The sequence below is a fragment of the Dermochelys coriacea genome, chromosome 8 (genome assembly GCF_009764565.3).
Source record: "Dermochelys coriacea isolate rDerCor1 chromosome 8, rDerCor1.pri.v4, whole genome shotgun sequence".
In the NCBI taxonomy this organism is placed as follows: Eukaryota; Metazoa; Chordata; order Testudines; family Dermochelyidae; genus Dermochelys; species Dermochelys coriacea.
Genome location: NC_050075.1, coordinates 36,351,945 through 36,364,121, shown reverse-complemented (window position 1 = coordinate 36,364,121; position 12,177 = coordinate 36,351,945). Strand labels below are relative to the sequence as shown.

Genomic DNA, 12,177 nt, shown 5'->3' with positions numbered 1-12,177 from the left:
CACTGCCATTTCCCAGGGCTTTGTAGCCAAACAGATCCTACTCCATTGTTATCTACAGCCAACTTGCTGCAGTGTATACTTATTAATACCTTGGCAACATTGCCTATTGGGTAAAGCATTGAACTGGGCATCAAGAGATCCCAAATCTTCTAGAAACACCCAATGTGACGGTTCAGTGACTTGCTTCAAGGTCACAACTGGGCATTTGTAGAAGAACTGGGAATCTCCTAACTCCCAGTTCTGTGCTTTAACCACTAGGCAATACCGCCATCATATTAATACGCATAGATTGTTCAAATACAGCAGCACAGTGGGGCAGGGTCAGGTAACTGTGGGGCTGCTGCTCTTAATAATATGTTGCATCTCAAAAAGACACCAAACGCTCTTTATAGATATAACTGGTTTATAAACTATCCACGGAGATCACTTCGCACTCTGTGAAATGCAGCTACCTCTGGGGTGAAATGTGGCAGCTACTTAACAGCACACAGCAACAATCTGCAACCATTTAGAATGAATGTGAATAAGAATGTCATAGCAAACCAAAACTGCAGCAGAAAATTGTAAATAGGCAGATTTCATTTATCCCTATTGGTGTCTACCCAGGACTTTGGGGTTAATATCGCTTATGAACTGCCATGGATGACTACAAGTGGCCCTGACCTCAGCTTTTCCATCCCTACCAAAAGAGAGCATCTTCAGTAGCATGGTGACCCTTCCCTTAGTCCCACGTGGGAGACTGGCTGAGTACTCACTAAGAAGGAGGTAGCTAACATCACCTCTTCCTGCAGATGCCACAATCTCCCTCCCCAAGTGCTGCTCTAGCCAGACTCTGCTAAGCTGGAGATCTGCTGCAGTCCTAGCTGGTGGCAGCATGGTTTTAAAAATCCAAACTGGATGAGAGCAACAGGCACCAATCAATTACCATCAGCTCCTGCCAGATCTCCGAGAGCCCCGTCACACATACTCAAGGATCACCACCAGCACCACACAGAGATTGTCAGGGTGTGAGCATGGGGCTGAGTCACAACTTCATTTTGCCCTGAGGGGACCTCGTGCCTCTCTTATATAATTCACAATTTGTTTACTTCTGTTGTATTGGAGACATTAATGTGACACATGTGGTTGCCTACCCACAGGAAGTGCCCGAAAGGCAGACAGGAGGATGCCACTGGTGACAATACCAAAGGGCACCAGGAGTGGGGTTCTACAGCTGTTCTCTTGAGCTGGGCTTTGTGCTTTACCTCATCCATGGGGAGACACAGCGAGCAGAGTTGTGTGGTGGCCCCTTAGGAAATACATACATGTGTACAGTCTGCCAGGAAAGAAGGAGAGAGATTCCAGCATCGATCCCTACTAAGGACCCAACTCAGCGAAGCACTGAAGCCTGTACCTCACTTTAAGCACGTGAGTTTCCCATTGAGGTCAACAGGACTATTCGCATGTGCAGAGTTAGGTCTGTGTGAATACCTCATTGAATCAGGGACCGACTGCAGATAATGACAGGGCAGGAAAAGACTACTCTGACCCTCCACTGACCTCAGCTATGAGGGGCTACCCACTGCATCAGGCCCCACTAATATCCTGTCTGACCTGGCTGGGAATATCGGCAGTGAAAGAACTTCAGCCACCTCCCTTGTGAAGACTGTCCCCCCAAAGGCCTAGCCTCATTTCTCCTTCCTTAACCTCAGAACATTGCTCCTTGTATTGCCATTTTCTAAGGCTGGGAAGCCTTCACTACAGCATTCCCCTGAGAATATGGAAGACGATCAAGTCCTCCACCCCGAGTCATTTGATTAGATACAGTTAATTCCCTCCAGCTCTTCTTACGGGCGCCTCCTGCTCCTATGCACAAAACACTCTGGAAGTCGGCACCTGCATCATGAGCACGGGCTCAGAATTGCTGCCTCCTTCTCCAACATTTGCATCATTTTCTAGGAGTCTTCCCTTGTAGCAACATTTTGTACAGCATGCAAGAATAAATATCAGCATGGGACAGAGTTGGCCATTTTTACCTTCTGCAAATAAAGAATGGTCCCTTTAAGCACAGCATAAAACTTCTTCCATCCTCTTCTTCCTCTCGGGGCTAAAATAAAGAAAAGCAGCTCATTACATGGGCCTGTTAACTACAGCTTCCTCTTCCTCACTGGTAATGCCGAAGGGAACCTGCCACACTACATGTTCTGTAGGGTTGGAGTTGGGAGCCTGGACAGAGAGCTCCATGGCAATGCCTGGCACTACAGACGGGGCCTCCATCCTGGGCAGGCTGCAAAGGGAGGGGGGCTCTGCGATGATGGGTGAGGATGACAAATGTGCCCTGGTGCTTAGTATAGGGCTGCTCAGAGAGGGGAGACCTTGAGCCATAACCTTAGGTATTCCTGGGGTTTTAATGGGTTTCAGCGACTAGGCCATCCATCTCCATTAACAGAAATAATCCTCAGTGGTTTTATTAATTGCCGGTAATCAACTAACAGATTCCAAACACATTTCCCTGTATCTTTCCTGCGCTCCCATTTCACTGCAGCATTACTTGGTATCCAGTTGCTAATGGAGCTCAAGCATGTACAGTGCAATGGCAGAATGGAGATGGGCCAAAGGCGCACAATTGAGATCCTGCATCCACGCTCTCCCCAGGTTCAGGGGTTTGTTGCGTCTGGGGTTTCAGCTGGGCTCATGCTAGAGAACGGATCTGGGTCTGGACCTTCCCTATAGCTCAGGGTGCTGGGATCCAGAGTTTGGGTTAAGCCCAGTATAAGGATGGGGCCAGCTGCAAAGTTCGGCTGTTCCTGATGCCTGGGGCCAGCTGGTGGCAGCAATCTGATTTTGACCCACGCCTTTTAGAGGAGTGTTTGGGGCTCTATTGGGGCTCTAATTATGGGGCCAAGCATAGGGTGGGATGGAGATACACAGCCCCACTGCGAGCCCCAGGATGTAGGGACATGTGCTCATTGCTATACCCCTGAGCTTGCAGAGCATTTGCAACATTCTGTGACCTGCCAGGTCTGCGTGCCCCACCTACTCCCCTATCCCAGGCTAGTTAGCATCCCAGGGAGACAGAAGAGTGCAGGGGCTGCAACTATGGCCTTCCCTGAATGTGGTGCTGACAAGGGAGAGCCCCTGGGTCGTGTAAGGACAACCATCACGACTCCCTTTGATTGCGATTTTATCACACCAAAGAAAAAGCAAACCAGAAAAGAGGAGCGAAAAGCACCGAAATTAGGTGGGGAAAGTACTGAGCTAGATGGCAGAGTTCACCCCCTTGCACCAGGGGAAATATACCATAGCATAGCCCTATGCACCATTGAAATCCTCAAAACAGGACTGAAGTGGTGCATTGGCCTTGACTTGGCCCTCTGCACTGGGACACCCAGAAGTGTCTAGTGTCCATATGGTGTCCTGGCTACCAGCCATGCAAACCAGCTAGGTTTATCTCTCTGCATACTTGTTTGTGGCATTCACCCAGCTCTGGTCTTGATGCTAGACCCAACTCTTACTGCATGTCCTGGTGCTGTCCTCTCTGCCTTAGGTGTCCCTTACTGGCATGTCATGCTACATGCTGCGCTTCTCTTCTAACACATACTTCTCTTCCCATCTGTATCGGCATGGGTTTTCCGGGTGAGAACGCCGTGCTTATAGGTAATTGCATTCAGCGCCTGGGGAATGTCCAGGAAAGGATTGCTGCCGTCTACGATCCGCGTCACTTTTTTTGCACTGGCTCCTAGTTTGTCGTCCACAAGTTCTGACAGTGATTTTCTCAGCTCATCCTCGTCACTTGGAAAGAAACCCAGAGAAAACCTTGAACAAAGAACATTAGTCTTTGACACTGTTTTACCTGCTAGAGGGACCAGGCCTTGGTTTGAGCAAGTCACTCATTACAGTAGCAGTAGAATACAGCGGTAGAACCAAGTTGTTATATATTGAAAATCATGGTGTGCCAAGTATTGTAATATGTGGGAGTCAAATTCTCCTCTTGTGAGCAATGCTTTAGCCTTGTTGACTTTAATGGCATTGAACAAGGCATAATAGCGAGAGGCATTTGACAACCCGTGATTGTTCTCATTGCAGATTTGTGACATTACTTAGTCAAACAAGAGACATCATGCTTAATGCTAACAAAGCATATGTGGAAGGGAGATTCAGCCTAGTGCTTCAGGGCTTAGGCCCGCTATTAGAGTCCTGGGTGAGATCTAATGTGGGAGACAAATTACCCCAAGTCAGCTACTGTGGGGTTCTTACACCTTCTTACACCTGCAGGAGCATCTGGGTACTAGACTAGACAGAGCTCCAGGCTGGCGTAGAGTGGGCTGGAGAACATGGGGCTAGGCCAACCTGCAATGAGGCTCACCGGAGAGCAGAAGGCGACTGGAGCAAGAGGAATGAGAGCCAAGCTCACGTGGTGATGGAGCCCAGCTGGAGAAAGGGCTGCAGAGAGTCGAACGGGACACTCAGAGGAAAGAAAGCTCTCCAGGAAGGAGCCCCTGGGAGAGACCTTGATGGAAGCAGGGACTGTGAAAAGATCTCCACGCAGGGAGGCATGGGCAAAATCTTGACTAACCAGGGAAATGACTGCGGGGTCTACACTGCAATTAACACCTACAGCTGGCCTGGGTCAGTTGACTCGGGGCTTGGGCTGTGGAGCTATAAAATTGTGGTGTAGCTGTTTGGGCTTGGGCTGGAGCCCAGACTCTGGGACCACTCCAGAACAGCCAGTGCCTAAATGGCACAACTGGGCCCACTACAAATTAGCCTAGGGCCATATCAGAGTTCAGATGTAAGCTATACAATAATGGGCAAAAAGAAACTTCATCAGCTAGCAGGGATGTCACCAGGGCATCGAAGTATAAGAACATCAGAACCTAAGAATGACCACACTGGGTCAAACCAAAGGTCCATCTCGCCCAGTGTCCTGTATTCCAACAGTGGCCAGTGCCAGGTGCTTCAGAGGGCATGAACAGAACAGGTGACCATTGAGTGAAGTATCTGCCCCTTCCACTGGCTGGCCTGCTAAGGTCCAGAAGTCTGGGCTCCTCTAGCAAATGGCCAATGCCATATTGTCATTGCACCAAGGGGTGTCATGGGGGGACTGGGACTTTGGGTCAGGGTGGGGGCATGGCATTCGTGCCCACTACATTTCTCACCTGAACCTCACGGCTCTCCTTCCAGGGGCTGGGTGGAGCTACTTGGATGTGATAGTGTGTATTGCACTAACACTCTTGTGAGGCACTGTGGAGAGGGGTCTAGTTAAGGGCATGGGCAGAGGGGGTCAGGTGCCCGGAGTGGTGGGGAATGATCTGGTGTGGTATCTGACTCGTCGGTATCTCTGAGGATGCAGCAGGTAGCCTGGCGCAGAGGGTCTATGTCACCCATGTGAGTGTCTGTGCTCAGCACTATAGCTGTGCGATGGTACCTTATGCTCCCTGCTCCAGGCAGTACTTGTGTTAGTGCAAAGGAGGCTAGAAGTCTCTCATGTTGCAACCAGCCTGTCTGCAGTAAAGCAAGGAGCCCTGCAGCCAGGCAGCATCTGCTTCCCCTTCCTCCAGGATCTCAAGCTGATACAGAGGGAGGAAGGAAAAGAGTGCATGGAAATGGGGGGTGAAGGGGTGGGAGGAAGAGACCTATGAAGTACCAGCTAAATTGGGCAGGAACTAAACTGTCCCAGCCTTTGGAAGGCTGGTGCCTGCGGGCTCTGTTCTCCCTACTCACTGTGTGCAAAAGAGGCTGTGCATATGGTAATCCAGCATTTTGCAATAACACGATAATCGCTTCCCTGTCTTCAGCTGAACTAGCTGCACTTTCTCTGAACTCTCTTATATAAAATTTCCTGCCAGATGCCAGTGTATTAGAGCAGCCTTATTGGAGCTAGAGGGCTCCCTCTAGTGGCTGAATTACAGCAATACTTTGGCTTCTTTGCTGACCATTGCCTGCTATGAAGTCAATCAGGTTGCTTTGGCCTGGTGGGATTTTGCTCGCTCTCTCTCTCTCTCTCATTTATTTAGGGTTGGATTTTCAAAAGCACCTAATAGAGTTTAGAGCATAATTTCCATTGATAATCATTGAACATTTAGTGGGATAGGGCCAGCTACATAAGAACGGCCATACCGGGTCAGACCAAAGGTCCATCGAGCCCCGTGTCCTGTCTTCCGACAATGGCCCATGCCAGATACTTCAGAGGGAGTGAATAGAATAGGGCAATTATCAAGTGATCCATCCCCTGCCATCCAGTTCCAGGTTTAGCACTGGTAGTCAGAGGTTTAGGAAAACCCAAGCATGGGGTTGCCTCCCTGACCATCTTGGCTAATAGCCATGAATTTATCTAATTCATTTTTAATTCCAGATAAACTTTTGGCCATCACAACATCCCTTGGAAATGAGTTCCACCGGCTGACTGTGTGTTGTGTGAAGAAATCCTTCCTAATGTACTTCTAACAGTCTCATCAGCAGAGCAGGGCAAAATTTTTCTCATGAAACTCTTTTTGGGGAGAAAGACTAAGATTCGACAGCACTGCAACATTTTGTGAATTCATCTTGGTTTCTCTGACTTGTTCATTTAGGAAAAACTTTTATTTTCTGGTTTGAAATGACTTTTGTGTAAAAATTTACTTGAATTTTATTTTTGAAAAATTCAGAAATATTAAAAAATGGTCAAAATCCAAACAAAATGTCTTGTTTCACCCAAAACAATTTTCCCCATTACTTTTCAATGCACCAAATTTTTTTAAATAAATATTTTCTGTCTAAGGCAAAATGATTTCCCCCCACCCAACTTTTTGAAATTGCCAACAAACTGAAAAATCCATTATTCACCCAGCTCTACTCATCAACCCATTGCTTTTCAGGAAAAATAAAACCGACGACACATTCTCCAGTGTAGCCAGGCAACTGCAAGGCACGTGCAGCTGGTGTTGGGAAATGGAACCTCTCGGCCACAAGTCACTTGTGAGCATCTGGCTCCAACTGGTAGTGACCATCTGATGGCCCCTTTGTGAAATGACTTAGTGGGGCTCAGTCCAGTTCCTGATACATAGGTGCATGCATCATAAACACCACCACCACCAGAGGTGGATTAGGGGGTTCTGGGGCCCCTGGGCCAGCGCAAGTGGGGGCCCCTCCCCACCCCTGCTGCCTATAGTCCTGCCCGCTCCTCCTGGTGCTCCTGCTGGGGAAATGTGGTCAGGGAGCGGGGCATTGCCCTGCTCCCCTCCGATCCAGTATTTTGTGCCCAGACTCTGCTCCCCAGCAGGATCATTGGGTGGCTGGAAGGGTTGGGGCATGGTGTCACCCATTTTTCCGGGGGGCCCCCAATTGGCCAGGGCCCTTGGGCACAGGCCCCGTCGGCCCAGTGGCTAATCCATCACTGACCACCACAGTTGGTAATCAACTGGCCCTATAGAGAGACCAGGGACTGAATGGGCCAGGACGAAAGCAGGTCTCTCCCAAAGGATAAAGTGCATGGGGGCGGGGGGGGCATGGACTGCCCAGAACATAGCAGATCTGTGGGTAAATAAAGGGGTTGCTGCTAGGGTAAGAAGAGCCCTAAACACACATTTTTTTTTAAAAAGGATGTTCAACCAGAGTGAAGTCAGGGCAAGACCCACTTCATGGCTCACTTGATTCAGGCCCATCAACTGACACATGAGGTCTCAAGGAGAGGCCAGTGCAGCTTGAAGAGTGTATTTCTAGCACAGCTGTTCCACCCCACCTCCAGCCTGGACAGCTAATATCTATGTGCAAAGGATCTTCCCTGTTTTTATCTTGGCTGTTCTTTACCTGACACCCACATCCCCTACTGGCGTGCGAGTTTCTAATGGGAAATCAACCAAGGCTTGGCTTACTGCGCAATATATGGTTCTCTTCCTTTTTTCAATTACATTGTTTGAGTAACTTGTACAGTAAATTTCCATAATCAACCGACTGTGTGCATTGTAATGGACTGGTTGACATTATGCTCAGGGGGTTGCAGCAGTAATTAATCCTGGTGGAAGGTAGAGAAGTTCTGGTTTCAGCAGCTGTGCACATTTTCCACATGGCCCCATGGTGGTTCTTGATGGGATGTCATCCTGAGCCTGTTTCTGCTAGTTAATCCCTGGAGACAACTTTACTGGGAGTGAGCGCTGCACACACCGCCCTCCACTGCCCGGCATTAATGGCCTGATTTGCAGTGGTGCTGCAGGCTCTCAACACCCATCTAAGCCCACTGGAGCTGCACAAGCTAAGGACTTCTGAAAAATCAGGCTACAACTGTATCAATACAAGAGCCATCAGGAATGGGAGGGGTCAGAAGGCCAAGAGCAACGGGATGGGGATGAGATGGTGCTTAGCAGAGGATGAGACAGGAGGTCTGGAAAAAGAGACGAGATTTGTAATGGGCCTCCCATGAGCAGAACCATGCACCTCCGTGGAGCCTCCCTGAGGTCAATGGGCCTTGGGGATTCAACTGCCTGCAGCTCATTGCAGGAGTGGGGCCTAATGTTGTAACAGATGGAGTTTAAAACAGGTAAAGGGACTGCGGCTGGAGTTAAGGTGTTGCAAAATTATTATTATTATTATTGGAGATGATAAGGATGACATTGCTGACCAGGGTAAGTATGGTATTAATTGCTCTGAGACATGTCACTGGCCCTCATGGGATGCTCATGGGTGCCTCCTGCACAGTGATGGATGGAGTGAGAGGGGTGGCTCTGGGGTGAGGAACTGCTGTATTCACCACAGTGCAAGAGGAGAGCACAGGGGCTGTCATCCGGAAGGACAGCAATGACAGCACATGTGTGATACATAAATAAACCCACCCACCAACAGGGACAGGAGGACTGGTCAAAGCCCAGCTTCTGAATTCAGCAGTGAATGTTTATCATACTGGGGAGCTCGGATCTTGTTTTCTTGGTGTGATGGTCACCCCTCCACATGCAGCTACGTCAGATACTCCAGCAAGGCAGTGTACCTCTAAAGGGGTAAAATCTCCCTCATGCAGAGGGCCAATGTTATGCCTTACCTGGTGCCTTTGACTTTGCCTTGCACTGGCCCTAAATGAGGTTGAATTTCACCCGTTCAGAAGCACACGTCCTTTCTGGAGCATTACCAGTCCCTGCATATGTTAATACTGCACTTTCCTGAAGCTTCTTGAGCTAATGATCCAAGAGCTTTGAAAGAGACCTTTCGGGTGAGAGGGCACTGAAAAGTGATACTTACATGGCCCACTCCAGCTTTTCATTTTTGATGGAGTTATACAGTGTCTGCAACAAGAGCACAATATTAGCTCTTAGCAGCTTCTCCAGGCAATGGGTCCCATTTGTGGATCCCTCCCAGGGGAATGCCCTTTATAAGGCCTGTATGGCAGAGTGCGCTCAGAGAGATGCTTGGTTTTTGCCCTGCCTACAGGAGAGCTGTCTGGAACAGAGGCATTGGTATCATTCTCACAGGCACTGACTTATATTTGTCATGGTGGGCGCTCCACCCCCACCCCACCCCAAAGCCCTGCCCCTTCCCCTGAGGTCCCGCCCTCACTCCACCTCTTCCCATCCCTGCTCTGCCCCCTCCCCCCGAGGTCCTACCCTCACTCTGCCTCTTCCTGCCCCACTGCCTCCCACCTGGCTCCCTGCCCGCCTGCGGCTCGCTGCTCTCCCCCCTCCCCCCGAATGCCTCCCGCCAGCCGCCAAACAACTGATCAGCAGCTGTGGGGCTGGTGGATGCTGAGCACTCACTATTTTTTCCCATGGGTACTTGAGCGCCGGAGCACCCACGGAGTCGGCGCCTGTGACCATTGTGACAGTGCCTTTCTTGCAATCATGCAGTGATGCTGGTGTTGGCAAGGGTAACTGCAGTACGGTTCAGATGGAAGCAGCTTTCATTGGACTCCAGGCTCATTTGCCATGCACAACAATGCTGACCATGGGCACGTTACAAGGAGTCATTGCCCCCATGGGGCTGAAGGAGTTTAATCCCTCCCTGCCTCCCCCAAAGGGTGAGAGCACGACTGGGGTGCTGGCATTTGGAAAGGAGGTGTCAAGGATTCTCCAGGCAGGGATAGACTCCTGGTGATTGTGAATTCCCTGCTGCACATGTCAGCAGCAGTGCCAGGAAGGCCAGCCCTGCCTTGGGGCCCTGTGTCCCAAGCGGTGACGTTTGTTCATAAAGCACTGGGCTACATCTCTGAACTGGAGCGATTCCTGCATAAACTCCTGCCTTCTCAGAGGCTGTTGGAAGGCTCCCCGCCCAAGGTGAGGGGTGGGCATTTGGAACGACCCAGGTCTAAGAGGGGAGTCCCCACCCCTAGGGTGAGATGACAGAGCCCATCTCTGGCTACACTGGCCATGGCTACATTGCAGTTCCCACTGGTAGAGCTGCACCTATTGGGACTTACCGGTTTGAAAGATACTACCATAGATGAGACTTCAGAGGGGAAGTCAGTGTCTGCAGTAGGGAATTTTAGACCAGAATTCCCATTGCTATCACTACTAGCTTAGCCATGGGTGGGAGATTTGTCTGAGACTACTGCAGGGGTAGTCACTAGGCTAGTGCCTGAAACACAGGTGATCTGCATTCTACTCCTGGTAAGTCTCTCTGTGCTTCATGCTCCCCATCTGTGAAACGGGGCAGTGATGTGTAACAGCCTCGCTGGGGTGCTGGGAGACAGGACTAGCTAGCACTTGTAAAGGCCAAAGTAGTGTTAAGGCAGAGCTGTGCCAGTGGCTGGGTGAGACCTAAGGCATTCCTGGCTCTCTTCCCTGGGCAGAACCTACAAGGAGCTCCGAATACAGGGTTGGACTCACTGGTAGGGAATGCAATAAGGGGAACTGAAGCCCCATATTATTTTGGGTGCATTGCTCTGTGTCCAGATGCAGTGGTGCTGCAGGCTACGTAACTAGTGAGACAGACAGCTACACTTTTGTACACTATGAGGACAGTGAGAAATCACAGAGTACAAACAAAAGATGGTACCAGAAAACAGACCTATTCTGACATGCGAAGTTATCACAAGCTTCTTGTGCTTTCCTAGTTTAGCAAAGACTGCTGCAAAGCTTTGACACTACCCTGGAAGGAAAACGGAAGGTACGTTTGGACTCTGACGGTCGGGACCACCAGAAATAACTCAGCGGCAAGGGCCTGAGGCAAGGAATCAAGCTAACCACGTTCTATTCCTGGCTTTGCTTTGTATGAGACACTTTGCCTTTCTGTTTGGTTCCCTTCCTACCAATGAGCTATTCAAATTATCAGCTCTTCCGGGCAGAGACTGTCTTTCATTATGTGTATGTACAGCACCTACCACAATGGGCCCGCCTTGGAGATGGTGCCTTTAGGTGCCACCCTAATAACACTAACATTGATATCACATTACCTTCAGCAGATCCTTTGCGAAGTCCTTCCCATCATTTAAGCCATCCAGGTTTGCTATAAATTGTTGGCATGACATCTTCTTTCCAATATTCTGCAATGCAAAGAAACAGAGCATTAAACCCCTGGATAGCTCCCAGTTTAAATTCCCAAACTGCTTTGAGCAACTGATTGTTGCTATTAGAGCGGGACCTGATCCAACAGCCTAATGCTGAACACCCGTGAATGTTGTGGCTCCTCTCTTCTAGAGAGGTTCTTCTGTCAGGCTCATCACTGTGGTATCTGATGTTTGCAATCTGAACCTGGCTCCACATTTTTCAAATCTACTCCTCTCCCCACACCAATTCGGCAGTGTTCCCAATCCAAATCTGGAGCCAGCCTTCTAACATGGGCTTACCTCTGGCAATCACACATTACTGAATCCAGATTGAGAGTCCGACACAACAGCTGAGTCACAAAACCCAAACCCAGGTGCTCCTACTGTAGTAAATAACACTGGGCTTGATTCCCTGGAGCCAAAGTAGCACAGAGTGGCTGTGAAGCATCTGACTGGAGGGCTGGGTGGGTTATTTTTAGCAATTTTTAGGTAGATGTCCAAAAATCAGGGGGGTTCTCTTGGTATACTCTGTAGTGAGTACTGTAATGTATATATAGTATGTACTGTAAAGAGTGATCTGTTTGTAATGTTCCCAAGGGTGCTTTCACATCAGACCGTTTCAAACAGTCCTACGTTAAAGTGCACTAGGGAACCTTTAGTGCACACCTGCAGGGTTAACACAGACCAATTAATGACCAACATGTTTGTGTGCTTTGGAAATCACACTCCCCTAGTCCACATGACTGTTCCGT

General features: G+C 49.4%; 1 protein-coding gene across 1 annotated transcript in view; it reads right to left on the bottom strand.

Moving 5' to 3' along the window:
• The window catches only part of PSD2 (pleckstrin and Sec7 domain containing 2), a 136,012-nt gene that overhangs the window by 24,590 nt on the left and 99,245 nt on the right, over positions 1 to 12,177 (bottom strand). The window contains exons 8-11 of the mRNA XM_038414950.2: positions 11,333 to 11,422; positions 9,187 to 9,230; positions 3,581 to 3,771; positions 2,016 to 2,086 (exon numbers count right to left, since the gene is read on the bottom strand). Of these exons, the coding sequence (XP_038270878.1) occupies positions 2,016 to 2,086; positions 3,581 to 3,771; positions 9,187 to 9,230; positions 11,333 to 11,422 (396 nt within the window). The remainder of the gene's footprint in view (positions 1 to 2,015; positions 2,087 to 3,580; positions 3,772 to 9,186; positions 9,231 to 11,332; positions 11,423 to 12,177) is intronic.